Source organism: Rattus norvegicus, chromosome 3 (assembly GCF_021556685.1).
Source record: "Rattus norvegicus strain SHRSP/BbbUtx chromosome 3, alternate assembly SHRSP_T2T, whole genome shotgun sequence".
In the NCBI taxonomy this organism is placed as follows: Eukaryota; Metazoa; Chordata; class Mammalia; order Rodentia; family Muridae; genus Rattus; species Rattus norvegicus.
The window spans coordinates 98521783-98537779 of NC_141536.1; the positions used below are offsets into that span (position 1 = coordinate 98521783).

Below are 15997 nucleotides of genomic sequence, written 5' to 3' on the forward strand. Positions count from 1 at the left end.
TCCCCCAATGCCCCCGTAGACTTAAAGGAGGCAGACGATAGGCTGTCAATGTCAGGTTCAGTCTTGGGAAGAGGGAGTGAACCTTATGGGACTCCTGCTTTGGAACCTATCTGTCTGGTCATGAAAGTGGTTCTTGGCTAAATACTACAGGGAACCAAGAGAAGGCTAGCAGCATGGTCAGTGGGTCCACACAACCTACTACCTTCGCTACCATGCTTTGCTGTATGTCACAGCCAGGATGCCCACTCAGAAAAGCACATAGCCTTTTCCAACAAAAAACAATCTTTATTTTTCCATTTAGCTTCCCAAAGCCAAACTTTGCCTTCATAGCCAGGCTGACCTGCCCCAGGCTTTCCAACTTCTAGCACAACAACAAAAGCAGCACTGGGCTGAGGTTGCTTTTCCACTGGGGAGCAGCAGCAGTAAAACAGACTCTGGGACACCCACCTTTGGGTGCTGCTAGATGGAGCAGGGTGGCCCTTTGCTTCCTACTGGCTACGACGTCGTTTCTTCCTTTTGCTGGTGACAAAACCGTCACGCCGCCTTTTATTACGAGGCTGTGGGAGCTGTGCCACTCCCAGAGCAAGGGGTTTCTGCCCAGAATTAAGCTGAGCTCCTTGCCCTGGTCTCTCTACAACAGGAGCTGGACTCCCAACTAGAGCTTGCTTCCCAGACTTGGGAGGGGGTGAAGGCTGGCCGAGGTCATCTACTTCAGCAGAATGGCGGGATGTTCTCACGATTCCCTGACCTCTAGGGGCATGACGAGTACTAAGGGGAAGCCCTCCTGAAGAGAGGTTAAGTTTTGAAGCCAAAAGGTAGGAGAAGTTGGAGAGTTCTTCATCTTCCTCCTTCTCTGTCTCACTTCCTTTGGCTGTATCGGCTGAGGTGCATGTTTCTCTAACAGGGATTTCTCTCAGAACCAAAGCCTCCCTGGTTCCCCACCTTGGGGAAGTTCTGCCCTGGCCCTGGCCAGATGTCGATTTGGTTGTCTCATGTGTATAAGACTCCCGGTTGCCTTGTAAAGGAACAAGGTCAGTGGGTTTGGAGGAAACAGTGTCTTCCCTGCACTCTCCTTGGGGGTTAAAAGAATTAAAATTTGATGAGCAGGAGTCCTTGCAGACCCCTGGTTGGGGGCCACTGTCATTTCTAACATCTAGTAATTTGACCTGTTCTATGTTTTCCAACAGAGGAAAAAGTAGATTACCCCTGCTGTCTGCCTTTTGGCTAGCCTCGGGGAAAGAGGAGGCATCCTGGGTCCCAACAATGAGAAGAGTGCCTTGGCACGTGGGTACCAGGGTGTCTTTGGAGGACCCCAGTGTGGAAGGGTCAGGTGTTTGCAGCAGTGGGGAGCAAGCCTCAGCCCACAGGTCACTGGGATTCTGTGTGGCTTCAGGGCTCCGCTCTTGCTTTTCTTTGGACCTCAAACCTGGACCACTGGCCATCAAAGGTCCCGGCAAGCTGCAGGACTTTCTCATTTCTGGGACAGTTGTTTTATCTGTGCCTCCACAGGGAATCATGCTCTTTCCCACATCCTTGGGCACTTTGTTTTTCCTAGTACCTGGAGAGGCACTGTTTCTAGAACCTGGGGCCTGGTCCTCCCTTTTAAATGCTTCATCCCGGATGCTTTCTGTAACATTTTCGATTTGTAAGGGAAACTCTAAGCCTACAGCCTCCATGTCACTGCTCAGCCACAGTCCTGGGGTGAGAGAAACCACGTCTAGGTTGCCAGCTGCTCCAGGGGAATGGTTCTGACCGTAACTCTGAACCACATCAGGACCTCTGTCATCTCCCCACATGGCTCTTGAAGAGCCCTTCTGGGGAACCACTGAAGGTTGTTCTCTTCCTTTAGTAAGCATCCCAGCTCCCCCAATCTGCTGTCCTATCTGCAACACCAAAGCCTGTTTTTCTAACCCAAGTCCCTGCAGAGGAACTGGCTCTATATGTCCAACATCCAAATTGGAGGCTCTCACGTGTTGGAGATCCTCTTGCCAACAAAAAGGTATAACCTCTGGATTCCTGTCTGCTACTGGGTAGTGCCCAGATGACCCTGTACCTCCTGGGTGGCCATCCTGAGTTGCAGGTAGCTGTTTTATAGCCTTCCCAGAGCCTTTTCTCTCCATACCCAAGGGTACTTGCATTCCCTGGGAAGCTGTGTGCTCTAGCTGCAGGTCCCAGCTGCTAGGGGATGGCAGACTATTTCCATCCTTGTGAACCCCCCTTGGACCACCTAGTGTTTGTTCCTGCCCACCATGCATTTCCCTTGCCTGCTTGCCTGGAGAAGCAGATTTTCCAATGCGAACAATACCCGCAGCCCCCTGAAGCCCAGGCGAGGGTCGACGCCTTTGACCCCCATCTTCATCCTCATCAGAAACAGAAGGACTCGAGTCTGACTGAGCTCCGCTGCAACTCGGAGGCGCCTGTGCATCTTCCTCCTCCAGGGCCAGGAGTCGTTTTTGGACCAGCTGGAAGGGAATGGACAAATGCCAGTTCTATACATGGTTAGAAGAGGTGGCTGAGTGGGTGATAGGAGATGGTAGATAGTGTGGGGAGAAAAGCAAGTGTTTTAAGTGAGGGTATCAAAGATAGATACTGTAGCTCTTTCTGTTTTAGAGCTTCCTGCCTCTGCTGTGAGCCTCTCCTCATCTGTAAACTGTTCACATAATCCCCTACCTACTTGTTCTAGACTGAAGGCATAACACTTCCGTGCACTGTGTGAAGATTGTCCTTGTGTTATTCAAATGCTGATTTCTGTGCCCTCATATGACCCAGAGCCCAACCCTAAATCCTCTAAAAACACTCTGAGGATACCAAAGGGTTATACAAAATCAGCCAAGCTCCTTTGCCTGGCGTTCTCTGCCTCCCAACTTTACCTGGGCAAGAGTAAGTCCTTCTTCTTGCTCTAGCTCCTCAATTAAAGCCAAAGGATCTCTCTGCTCTTCTGGGGACAGCAGATCTGCCAGAAATTGAGGGTGAATGACCGCCTCCACCTGGGGAACAGAGAGTGGTGTAAATCTCACTGAGAAGTACTTTGTAAACCCAGATGCTCTAGAGACAAAGCTATGAGACCCATGCTTCCACTTTCACCCTGGTGTGTGCTATAGAAATTGGTGGTGGTCCTTACCATCAGCCACATGTATACCTATTTCCAGATTGTAGAATGGAGGCTTCTGCCATATGCAGAACCCCAGAGAGCTGATGCCCCCTAGTGCTGAGTCCCTAAATATTTATTAGAAATTAGCCATGTAGACCTAGCTCACCTTGGAGACAAAGACCTCCTGAGAACATAGTTCATCAATGTAGCTCAGAAGACTTGGATCGGGATACATCCCTGCATCTTCCTGCTGCCCCTCTTCCTCCTCTGTCTTCCCAGTGTCCACATTGTTCCCCATCAACCCGTCCATGATGTCAATATATTCTTGCACGGCTTCAGGTGGGATCTCTTTGGGTGCCTCAGGAACTGGAGGCCTTTGGGGTTTGCGTTGCCGCCGACGGGGAGCCCGTGTCTTAGAGGCTGCCTTCTTTGGAATGTACACTGAGGGCAGGGATAGAGAGTGGGAAAGATGCTTTGGTATCTACTTCCCAGTGATACTTGGAAGAGAAGAAATTTGGGTTCAGGAAATGGTTCCAGAATAGGATCAAGCTTTTGGGGGAGAAAACATAAAAGTTGGAGGGTATGAGAAAGAACACTGTTAGAAATCTTTCTAAAGGCTAAATCCACACACTTTGACATTCCAAGAAACCACCTGATCAACCCCATGTCTTAGGCTGATAAAACATAGGGCTCATGCACCACCTAGGTGAGAGAGTAGTTAGTGTACGTGGCCAAGGTCGTGGCTAATCCAAACAAAAGGAGCCAAGACCCCAGTTCCCTGTGGGGCATTGTTTGGCTTATGCAGTGCCACTTCCAGGAAAGACCGCAGCAAAAATAGGGCCTTTCCTAATCCTCATCTGCTTTGTGAGTAGCCTTACCTGGCTGCTGGCAAGACTCAGGGACCATGGGCCCTGGAGGATCAAGTTTCAAAGGAGCTATAGGGGACAGACCCGGGGAGCCATTCATCAACTGTGCATTCTGTATCTGTGTTTCCTCCTCAGCCTCAAACTCCATGAACCTGCAGAGGGTAAAGAAGGAACAGGCAGTGCTAAGACTGAACCCCCAGTGAACATGATTGTTGGGGGGAGGGCGGTACTGGGGGGAGGATGGGGAGGGGAACACCCATATGGAAGGGGAGGGGGAGGGGTTAGGAGGATGTTGGCCCGGAAACCAGGAAGGGGAATAACAATCGAAATGTAAATAAGAAATACTCAAGTTAATAAAGAAAAAAATAAAAAATAAAAAAATAAAAAATAAATAAAAGAAGGAACGGGCAGGGCTAGAGAGATGGCTCAGTGCTTCAAATCCCTGCACCCCCCATGGCAGCTCCCAGTTGTCTGTAACTCTAAAATCTGTCACACAGACATACACGCAGGCAAAATACCAGTGCACATAAAATTATTAGCATTTAAATAAAAAGCATACAGACTGTGGTGAGAAGGAGAATCCATCCCATCAGTAACACAGACACCAGGCAGCATCCGCACATGGCCAGGAAACCATGCACCCTCATTTTGGCTAAATCCTGTTGAAGTTGGGACGGCCAGGGGAAGCTGCTCACGGGTAGGTTGTAGCCTAATGACAGTTCTGGAAAATGCTATTCTATTGTCTCTTCACCTTCGGTGGTTACTCAGGAAGCTAACTAAAGAAACTGGTGATGTACAGCATACCCTCTTCTGTGCCATATCAACCTCACCCAGTGCCCTGACTAATTAATTACTACTTCATGTAACTGGCCCGTGTAACCTAGAGGTACACTCTAAAGGGTTGCTCCTGATGGCCTCATCTGTCCCTTTCTACAACTGAAAATGATGGCAGAATTTCTGAAGCAGAGCCCACCAGAGTGCAAAGGCTAGAACAGGTCCTCAAGGGTAAACCTAGGAAGCTGAGGGTTCAGATTCAGGGGGAGAAAAAAAAAAGATACATTTGGAGGAAATGCTTCTTTCCTCAGTTACTGTGATAAGGATTCTCACTATGTTGCCAGGCTGGCTTTGAACTCCTGGCCTCCAATGATACTCCCACGACAGCCTTAGGGCCATGCGTGATGACCCACAACATCACAGCCAGCCAAATTTCCTGTGTTTGGACATGGCTGTGCTGTAGAAATGGGGAATGAAGAGTCAGGAGACCACTCTGGGTATCCAGTACCCTGTTTCTTCTGGCCAACCTCTTCCAGAGTTGGTCCCTCCCTGGAAATGGGGGAAAACGAGTTTTCTGTGCTATTTTTAAAAACAAAAGCAAAAGAAACCATGAAAGGAAAAGTGCTTGTCAAGTTCCAGATCATTAGCCACTTGCTGTCCAGTGAGCCAAAAAGCCTTCATGGTAAGGTTCTCTCAGTGAGGGGTTTTTAGAGGCCCTGGGTTCAAACCTATGCTAACACCTTCAATATGAAAGCCATATATAGATCCAAGACCTGGAGGCAGGGGAGCTTTCAAGAACAGACAGCTTAGGTGGTAGAAGCAAGATGGGTCCAGGAGACCCTCATCTGGCCTACAGCCCTCCTCCTGTTACACTATTCTACTTCAAAGTTTATTCCACTTATTTGTATGTCTGTATGTACGTATGTATGTGTACACACGGATGCGTACAATGTGCATGTGTAGACCTCAGAGAACAGCTTCTAGGAGCCCCTTCTTCCTCCATGTGAATCCTGAAGATCAAACCCAGGTACAGGCTTGTGGTACCCACTGAGCCATCTTGCTGAAGCTACGATTACCCTCCTCCCTCCCCCAACATACACACACATACACCTGCCTGTCTCTGCTACCCCTACATTCGACCACTCCCCAACCCCTGCAGGGTGAATGAGGGTTCATCAAACTCACTTCTCTGCCATCTCATAAAAGATCATCCGGTCAAAGTTGCTGGTACGCTCCCATTCCTGCAGAGCCCTCGGCAGTCCCTCCTCCAAGGTCATAGTAGGCTTCAGCCGGGCCAGGGAACGAAGCACTGGGCTAAAACCCCCATTAGGTCAGACACATTGTAAAAGTGTGCCCTGCACCTGTTCTGATGCCCCCACCTCAGTCCATAGCCCCGTCTCTCACCAAATCTAGGATGTCCCATTTTAATAAGATCTCCAGAGCCTCCCCTCACTCTTGCCGCCCTTCCCACTGAGAGGTGCAAATCTCCCCAGAATGCCATCATGGATTTTCTTTTTCTTTCTTTTTTTTTTTTCCCCCGGAGCTGGGGACCGAACCCTGGGCCTTGCGTTCGCTAGGCAAGCGCTCTACCACTGAGCTAAATCCCCAACCCCACCATCATGAATTTTCAAATAGGATATTGGACCATTACTTCTGGAAAGCTCCAGTGGAAATCGAGTGTGCAGACTAAAGCAAGGACTTCATTTTAGCCTGCCTGGCTTCTCTTTAAGTCCTTAAACATTACTGAGTATCCGAACCACCCAGGAAAGCTTGCTATAACCATGGGATTTAGAAGCCAGGATCCCAGAACTGAGCATTGAATCAGCTTCCCGGATGGCTGCTATAAGTCTTGATCATGCCCAGCAGAAGATCCTGTCCACGGCATGGAATTGTGCAGAGGAGGATGAGCCGTATGCAAACCACGAGAGCTCATACTGGTTCCAGATTTAAAAATTGTGTCACCAGGTCTTCAAAGAGAACTCAAGAACCATCTCAAGAAACCAGGAACTCAGTAAGGTGGTGTTTATGGAGGACTTTAGGAACAAAGAAGCTCTCCCAGCCACCGGAAGGGAGGATGCATTTGTTTTCAAAGTCTGGAGAGGTATGGGGATGGGGTGTCTCAGCTGAGAGCTACCCAGTCTGCTTGGGAAGTAGAGAAAATTTCCAAGAGGACTAATAACTAATATGTAAACAAAAAAACACAGCCTGTAACTCCAGGCATCGTGGCTAAACATGCACATAACCTAAAGGAGGGATACTTTGGCCTTTTGTGGGCTCCCTTCCTCTTTCAGGTTGCCTTTTTATAGTATTAATAAAAGAATGACCATTTGAATGATTCATTTTCTATGCCAGGCACTTTGCCAAGCACCATTAATCTTCTGATCAACCCTTGGAGATAGGTATAATTACCCCCTTTTGTGATGAGGAGCCTCAGGGCAAAGGTGTTAAATGTCCTGCTCTGGATCACACACCTAGTATATATGGAGCCAGCTGTGCCTCCCCTCTCCCCGTTTCTCCTTGACTCCTGAGCAGACAGAGTTCACACACACTAAGGTCTTTGCCCGACCCAATGCCATCTTCCTCATTCCCACAGGAACGAGTCAGGGCCCAGCCCACCTCATCTCAGTGTCAGAGGGCAGGCAGGCAGGGCCCTGACTTTTGGAGTCAGGGACCTACATGCCAATTTCTGCTTCCTGTTTTATGACAGGAAGTCTCTCATTCTTCTCAGGATTACCATAAAATGCTTGCCTGACTTCACAAAGTTGTAGGCATTCTTTGAGAAACGGTACCTGAACACTTCTTATAAGCCGGGAAGAACGTAGCACTGTTTTTCATTCTCTGAACAGTGTCTTCTCACTCTCACAACTGCCTTCAACAATTCTGAGTTCAATTCCTAGCAACCACATGCTGGCTCACAACCATCTCTAATGGGATCTGACGCCCTCTTCTGGTGTGTCTGAAGGGAGTGACAGTGTACTCACATAAAATAAATAAATAAATCTTTAAAAAAAAAAATTCTGGAGGAGCCAAAACTACTGCATCTACCCTAGAGTTCTCTCTAAAAGCCCTAGGAAAAAAAAGTCAACCTTGGATATCCCACCCCCACCCCCACTTACATAAGAAAGCAGGAAAGAGCTTCTGCATCAGGACTCTGGGATAGGTGAGTCCGGGCCAAGACTTTGTAGCGCTGCCAGCGACGATAGTTCTCATAAACGCCCTTGGAAGCATAGGCAAGATCACCTTGAGAGGGCTTCCGAACAGCCACAGGACCTCCTTCCATGGTTGTTGCTTGTGTTCCTGGCCAGGGCTTTTCCAGGGGCACAATGGGAGCCAGCTGGGCAGCTGGTGGTAGTACCTGCAGGGGAAGTCCTGCAGGGCCCTCCTGGCTCACTCCAACAGCCACGGCAGGCAGGATGGTCTTCACATTAGAGGCTGTCACATATCGAGGAGGAGGCCCCTCCTGGCTCCCACAGGGAGCACCTGAGTGAATCCAGTTTAGGGCCGTCTGAGTAACTATAAGGTTCTGAGTTTGAGAGGACTCAGCTGGCCCCACATCTGTCTTGACTTTGACAATGACCTGGCCAGTTCCAGCCACACTGGGGCCAGGGCCTCCTTCTCCTGTCACCAACAATGGGCTGGGGAAAGCAGAAAGGAGCAGAGGATTGCCTGGAGAGAAGACAGGCGGTATAGGGGGCTGTGGTGATGGCTCCCAGAGGGATTGGTCTGGTGGAATGGGAGGAGGTGGGGCAAAGGGAAGTGTACTGAAAGGGGACAGGCCAGTACCAGGTTTCATGGCCATATCTGGTCCTGGTAATGGAGAGGCTGTTGAGACAAAGAAGAGAAGGGAGTAGGAAGAAGTTAGGCCATTTGACTTCCTTTAAGTCCCTAGGGGGTTAGAGCAATGACTCAACATGTGAAGGAAGGGACATGGATGGGTATATTTGCAATTGCCTCTCAAGTAGTCCTTTACCCCTGAGCTAGTAGGCTAGAGAAGTTGCTCCCTTTCAAAGAGACACCATCCCTGCCTGTAAGAGCGTCTCTCATAACACTCCCGAAGACCTTCCCTGCCAGTTCCATAGGCAGATCAAGAAGATGAGAAATAGGAAAAGCAGTCTGCAAGCATGCCGAGTGCAGGCGAAATTCCTGGCTCTTGAGAAGCACTCATGAGACCCCCGAGAAGGAGGTGGTTTCACAAACACTGGCCCATCCCTCTCCTCCTTTTCCTGTACCGCTTTCTCCTAATAATCTCCTCAAATAACAGAAGATGCAGTTTATGAACAGGCTCAATGACCCCAGGACTCATGAAGCTCATTTCTCCAAAAACAGTCCCACTCGAAATGCATGGACCTCTACTAACTCTACCTACTCCACAGGACAGGGAAGCCACCTGATCCCAACCGCTTTATGGCTCCTGTCACTAGCCACAGAAGCACAATTTCCAGGACAGAAAAAGGTCAGCCTAGATTCTTGTTTCCCCGAAATGTCACTGTGGAGAGACAGAAGAACCTTGGAGGGAGGGAGATTTCCAGTACTTTCAGTTTCAACCATGGATGAGTTGAAATTTGGCAGCACAGACTTTCTGTGGACCTGCTTCTTAATAGTAAAAGTTTAGGGATCACAAAGAAGCGCTGGGCTGGAGCTAAGGAAGAAAGAAACCTAAAGAAACCTAGCTCCTGCTAGGGACCAGCTATGTGGACACTGGTCAGGCAGAGGGGGATGATAAGCACCCTTCATTAAAAAGGCCTGCCCGTGTCCTGCATGACTTTTAATGATAAAAACAGAGACAAACTGGCCTAATTTCATTCAATACTTCCTCCTTTTTTCTTAAAAAAAAAGAAAAAAAGTATGCCACTGACAAACCAGTACCACTCAGCTTCCACTTACTAACCATAAAGGAGATATGAAATAGAATCGGACTAATACCAGCAAGTTCTGAACACAGTGAAACTATTCCTAAGGTCTGAGCTCCACAATAGGTAGGAAAACCGAGCATCTCACTGTCTGTCGCTGAGATGGCCTATCTCCTCTATCTGAAAAGCAAGAAAGACTACCTCTAAACAAACAAAATAATTAATACAGTTACTTAAAAAAATAAATGCAGGGGGCTGGAGAGATGGCTCAGAAGTTAAGAGCACTGACTGCTCTTCCAGAGTTCCTGAGTTCAGTTCCCAGCAACCACATAGTGGCTCACAACCATCTGTAATGGGCATCCAATGCCTTCTTCTGGTGTGTCTGAAGACAGCGACAGTGTAGCTGCATACATGAAATTAAAAAATAAATCTTAAAAAAAAAAACTTTCCTCTAAAAAAAATGCAGGTCTATAAATACAACCACTCTGGATGACGATCACAAGTTCAAAGTCAGCCTAGGTTACAGAGGGAGTCCAAAGGCAGACTGAGAAACTTAGCGAGACCTTGCCTCAAACTAAAAAGTAAAATGGATGCTGCAGATTTGGCTCACAGAATGCTGAGACAGAGAGAACACACGTGCTCAGAAACGGAAGTCTATGGAAGACCCTCTCCAGAACACTAATTAGATGGAAACTTAACCTAGACTTCCCAACTTCCAGACAGATGCATAATAAATTACAATGAAAGAAAAAACAAAGAGAAAAAAAGCCTGGTGCTTGAACTGACAAGTAGCACCCTTGGGGCTAGGAGGAGTCATCACGCTCTGGGAACAAAAACTTTTACAAAATTTCTAGCCCTGTTCACGGGCTCATAAATGAATAACCCCACTGAGTTTTAGCTTTCTGAGAAAGGCTAATTAATTGGCCTGGCCCAATCCCACTGCTCCACCCTTCCTGGAGTGATCAAGAGAGTTGGCCCTGCCTTCTTCCCATGGTGAAGTCCTAGAGCAGGTCAAAAGACACGGATTATGGCTCTTCCCTTGAAACCATGGCAACACCACTTATACTAAAACATAAACCTCTGTTTCCACCCCAAGCATGTTAAAGCGGTCCCTCTTCCTGGGAATCAAACTGGTAATTGGTTCCCAGTCCCAATATTCAGTGTGTACTTCTGACAGATTTTGGTTCATTTCCAAGGATGCTCTACCCCATTCTTGATGGTAAAGATCTATTTCTCTGGGCTCCCTAATGCCTGTGTGGGGTTTAGTTCCTCAAATCCCTATAGGTTGACCTATGACTTGTCCCTAGGTGACACCCCAGGTACCCCGCACTCCAGCACCCCTCGTCTTACATCCATCTGATGCCATAACCCAGGGTTTAGGTACACCAACAGTGGCGGTCTGGATGGCTCCAGAATGAAACAGTTGGGTCCAGGATCCAGGCAATGACCTAGCTCCAACAGATGATATCCAAGGAAGGTAAGCTAAAGACTGGGTCAAAACAGAATTAGAATCTTGGACTCAGGCATTCTGTAGTGGGGGAGGGGAAAGGATATTATGTAGTGAAAATGGGGAGATTTTACTCGATGGGTTTTAGTAAGTAAGCAAAAATTAGAAAATCCCTCAGTGAATTTGATAGCATGATTGCTGGGTGTCCTCTCTTAGGACAGTTTGTCCATCGTCTCTCAGATTCCCAGCATTACACTGCAGTTTTCACTGTTGGCTTCTTACTCTTCTATTCTTCAACGATACAATCTAATCCCGAGCCCTGCCCTTTCTCCAGTTCTGAAACTGGATTACCATTAATAACTGAATGGTGTGGACCTTCGGCTTGCTTCGCTGATGACTCTATTTTCTGAGCCAAATTCAGAGTGCACAGTTTGTATACTTGAAGATTAAAAACTATAAACTAAATGCTTGACATTGAAGTATCTCAGATGATCCAGAATGTTCAACTGCTGTGGGGTGAGCGCCACCTTCCTGAGAAGCCGACAGACACTTGTAATCCTAGGACTTGGGAAGTAAGAGTTTGAGAAAAGTCTGGGCTACAAAGTGGGACTCTCTGAAAAAAAAATCTCTCTGTAATACCCAAACAGTCCAGCCACAAGAGTTCTGAAATCCATTGGAGCCACAGCCTTTTTTCCACTTGCTGAAAAAACTTACTACATTAAAAAAGATTTTAATTAATTGATTATTTTTGAGACAGGATCTCACTCTTCAGCCCTAGCTGGCTAGGAACTCAACAAAGATCTGGCCACCTCGACCTCCTCAGAACTGGTATTAAAGACCTTCACCTTTAAAAAAGAAAAATAAATAATCTTTAATAGTTTCTAAAGGGTTTATGTAGTTTTGTTTTATGTGTATGAATGTTTGCCTGAATTTATGACTGTGCAGCTGGGTTAATGCCTGGAACCTGCAGAAGCCAGAAGAGGGAGTCAGAGCTTCTAGAACTGGAGTTGGAACCAGTTAGGAGTTGCCATGTGGGTGCTGGCACCTAAAATGGGTCCTCTGCAAGAGAGTCAAGCATCCTTAAGCACTGAGCCACTTCTTCAATTCCTTTTGGATTTTTGAGACAGTCTGGCTATATAGCCTAGGCTGAAAGCTAAGACTCTCTGACCTTAGTCTCTTGCACAACCCCTGCCTTAAGATTACCATAAAGTTTTCTTGTTAAATTACTTTTTAAATTTTAAATTAATACATTAGCATGACTCAAAAGTCAGACTAAGAAAAGTTTTGAGGGGGGAGTCCAAAGAGGTTTAGAAAGGCAGATGGGAAGGTGAAAACAACTAAAATTCAGTGTGTGTGTGTGTGTGTGTGTGTGTGTGTGTGTGTGTGTGTGAGAGAGAGAGAGAGAGAGAGAGAGAGAGAGAGAGAGAGAGAGAGAGAGAGAGAGAAAACAGTCGACAACAATAACATCAAAACCTAAACAAAAACCCAGGCTATGCAAAAGATACCAATATTAACTGTTTGTTGTACATTCCCACCCCCTGCAAAATATCGACCACACACACACACACACTCAAACACACACACACACACACTCAAACACACACACACACACACACACACACACCATTTTGTTTGTTTCTCGGTTTAAGACAGGGTCTCTTGGACCTCTTGGATGTTAAGGGTCCTTCAGCCTCCAGACTTCTGGGAGCACCAGTTAAGCTCCCTGTTTTTTTTTTTTTTTGTTTGTTTGTTTTTTTGTTTTTTTTTAATGAATCTCATGCAACTGCAGGCAAACCGTCTATATTCATTACTTAAAAAAAAAAAAACAACTTTACGGTTTTTCTGGCTACAAATTTAGTATGCTACTATATTTTTGCCCCTATCAATAGTGCTGCGATGATCATTTTGCGATATCTTGGTTTTAGTTTTTAATTCTTTAAACTAGACCCTTATGAGACTTTTTAGTCTTTTAAAAACTGGAAATACTCCGAGACCGGGCACCTTATTTTGCTATTATCCGCTACTCACCATAAAAGAAAGAGCTGAATTTGTGGTTGGGTTCCGAGTTTGAATCTTGGTTCGACCTCTAAAACAAAATCCACCAGTTCATAAGAAAACCTTTACGTTCTTTTCACTTTGCATAATATCGAATACCCATCATGCACTCTTTGCCGCCAATACTTTGAAATAGGGCGGGAAACCGGATGTAAGGGTCAAAAAAAAAAATCTTAACTTCTTTAGGATATAGGGTGTTGAGAATCTTGGAGCCGTTGTTTCTCCAGGAACCAGAAAACTAGTGCCTCTGAACTGGGTACGCAATTTGAAATTAAAGATAGGACTGCTATCAACAATGAATGATGCATCAACATTTAACCCACATTCATCCCTACTCCCTAATCCCTGGCAATGCCTGGCACACAGTGGGCGATTCCATGGATCTTAATAACTTTGCATGGTTGCTGCTAGTAGGATCCCAAGGCCAAGCAAGACTTGCTCTACTATGCCCCCTTCTGGTCACCTGAATATGATAGAAGTGGACTACATTTCCCAGCATGCCTTGGAGGGACTTCCGTCCAGACTGGAAGGATGTTGGCGCACAAGACTGAAGCGGCGCACTTTGGGCGAACGCGGCTGGCGGTAAACGTATTGGTGTGTTTTCTGTTGAGGGACAGTCATGTTTCTCCAGTATTACCTCAACGAGCAGGGCGATCGCGTCTATACTCTAAAGGTAAGGAGAGGAAACAGCTGTATATCATAAGGACGAGAAATTTAGGTGAGAGGAGCGGTTGGAATCGTCCTTCGCAGCCCAGTGAGTGGAGCCATGTCGGAGCCAAAACGTGGTAGATAGAGGCAGTGGTTTCTTGTCTGACCATCGTGTCTTCTGGACTCAGGTTTCTTGTCTCCTTCCTATCACACCACACATATACTGAGATCTCTTTTTTTTTTCCTTGAGCAGAAATTTGACCCCATGGGACAACAGACTTGCTCTGCCCATCCTGCTCGGTTCTCCCCAGATGACAAATACTCAAGACACCGAATCACCATCAAGAAACGCTTCAAGGTGCTCATGACCCAGCAACCGCGACCTGTCCTCTGAGGGCTTGTTAATCTCTTGTGTTACTCGTCCCCCGGCCGATTATCAGCAACCAAACACTTCATTCCGTGAGCCTGGAAGCCTTCCCATGCTGTTTAGAATCCCCTCTCACTCACTAAAGTCTGTGGTGATGGGCATCGCCCGTAAAAGGAACGACTTTTTTTCCATGTTTTGATTTACTGCCCGGTTATTAAAGATACAATGACTTGAAAGTTCGTTTTGTGTGTTTTTGGAAGAAAAGATGGGGGAAAGGATAGTACCGCTGCTGGTACAAGGCCACTTGTAAATCCTCATTGTAGCAGTAGAGCTGGGCTATCAATGATAGGTTGTTGAGGAAGAAAGACTGTGAAAGACTCCTACAAAGGTCAGCATTCACTGGAAAAATACTCTACTGTCTAATCGTGTCCCCTTTAAAATATATTCCGAATTCTTCAAAGATAAAAAATGTATGTGTGTATTAGTATTTTACCGACGTATATCTAAGCATATGTGTCCTGGTAACCACTAAGGCCAGAAGAGGGAGTCAGATCCCTGGTGACTAGAGTTAGACAGTGAGTGACAGCCAGCCTTTATGTGGCTGCTGGGGATAGAACACAGACTGGTTCTTTAGGAGAGCACCCCTGTCTCCAGCCCTACCACTACCTTTTGAGTTCTGGGATAACAAGTGTGCCCAACCCTGGGAGTTTTCTCTTTCTTTTTCTTTTTAGACAGAGTCTCTGTAGAGCTGACTGCCCTGGGTCTCAGGTCTAACTGCCTCTGCCTTTGAGCACTACCTTAAAGGTGTGTGCCAGCCCATGGAAGTTTCTTAACTAAGTCAAGGACATCTGGTAGGAGGTGTGTCTTCATGTTTTTTTCAGTATTGGATACAGTTCTGTCCTTTGCATGCAAAAATAAATAAAATATTAGCGTTGTTAGCATTATTATAGGACACCAGCTGTGCAGACCAAAATAAAAAGATTTCAACCTAGAAGTATTAATAGTCAGTATGGAGAAAAGCGAACTGTCAGGAATCTAGCAAGGACTTAGAAGATCCCCTGGATAATCTCATCTGACACATGGCTTTAGGGAGCTTGATTATCAGTGTGTGGAGGCAAGAAGAGCTGTAAGGGTGAGCTAGGTAGTATATATAAGTACGTGTAAAAAGACAGGCATGTGTCAGAGAATAAAAATTGTGCAAACTGTCTTTGTAAAGTCTGTTTAGTTTGAATAACCAGCAAGACTGCCTTAGAAAGTAGATTCCTGAGGAGTTGGATTTCTTTTCTTCAAGTACAATTGGAAGTTTTAATCAAGAGATTAAAGGCTATGTAAAAAATCCAAGCTGCACATGATGGCTCATGTCTAATCCCAGCATAGAGAGACTGAGTTAATAGGAACCCTGTGAGTTCCAGGCCAGCCTGGGCTATGTAGTTAGTCCTTATATCAGAAAACCGAAAGGGAGCTGAAGTTGCACATAACATAGTAGGTCGAGTGCCTTTCTAACATGCACAAAGCCATGCAGAAGGCTGGGTTTAGTGACCCTGTAATCCAGCACTTGGGAAGTGAAGGCAGGTCAGGAATTGAAAGTCATCCTCTGCTATATAGAGTTCGAAGACATCTGGAGACTCCTATCTCACTTTGTCTCTAAAGAGCAAAAGAAGTATTTTGGCCAGCAAAGGTGCTTAGGCCACAAGCCTGCAAACCTAGGTTCAGTTCCTGGGACCCACAAATAGAAGGATTCATGTATATGTGTACACTCTAAAAAAATAAGAGTGTAAAAAAACAACCAACCAACCAGTTTTTTTTTTTTTAAGATTTATTTTTTTATATATAAGTACACTGTAGCTGTCTTCAGACACACCAGAAGGGGCATCAGATCTCATTACCGATGGTTGTGAG

The 15997-nt window shown here is 46.4% G+C and overlaps 2 protein-coding genes across 2 annotated transcripts; one reads left to right on the plus strand and one right to left on the minus strand.

Annotated features, from left to right (window-relative positions):
* Positions 1-268: 268 nt before the first annotated feature.
* Nutm1 (NUT midline carcinoma, family member 1) lies at positions 269-11057 on the minus strand. The gene is given in 7 exon segments (NM_001108957.1): positions 269-2462; positions 2871-2987; positions 3258-3532; positions 3970-4109; positions 5917-6045; positions 7848-8553; positions 10932-11057. Coding segments are annotated over 7 exon segments (3357 nt in total). The 5' UTR covers positions 10948-11057; the 3' UTR covers positions 269-488.
* Positions 11058-13609: 2552 nt separating this feature from the next.
* On the plus strand, positions 13610-14695 carry Nop10 (NOP10 ribonucleoprotein). Its single transcript, NM_001126100.1, has 2 exons — positions 13610-13756; positions 13985-14695. Exons 1-2 carry the CDS (start codon positions 13703-13705, stop codon positions 14123-14125), a joined length of 195 nt encoding a protein of 64 aa, NP_001119572.1. The 5' UTR covers positions 13610-13702; the 3' UTR covers positions 14126-14695.
* The last annotated feature ends 1302 nt before the right edge of the window (positions 14696-15997 follow it).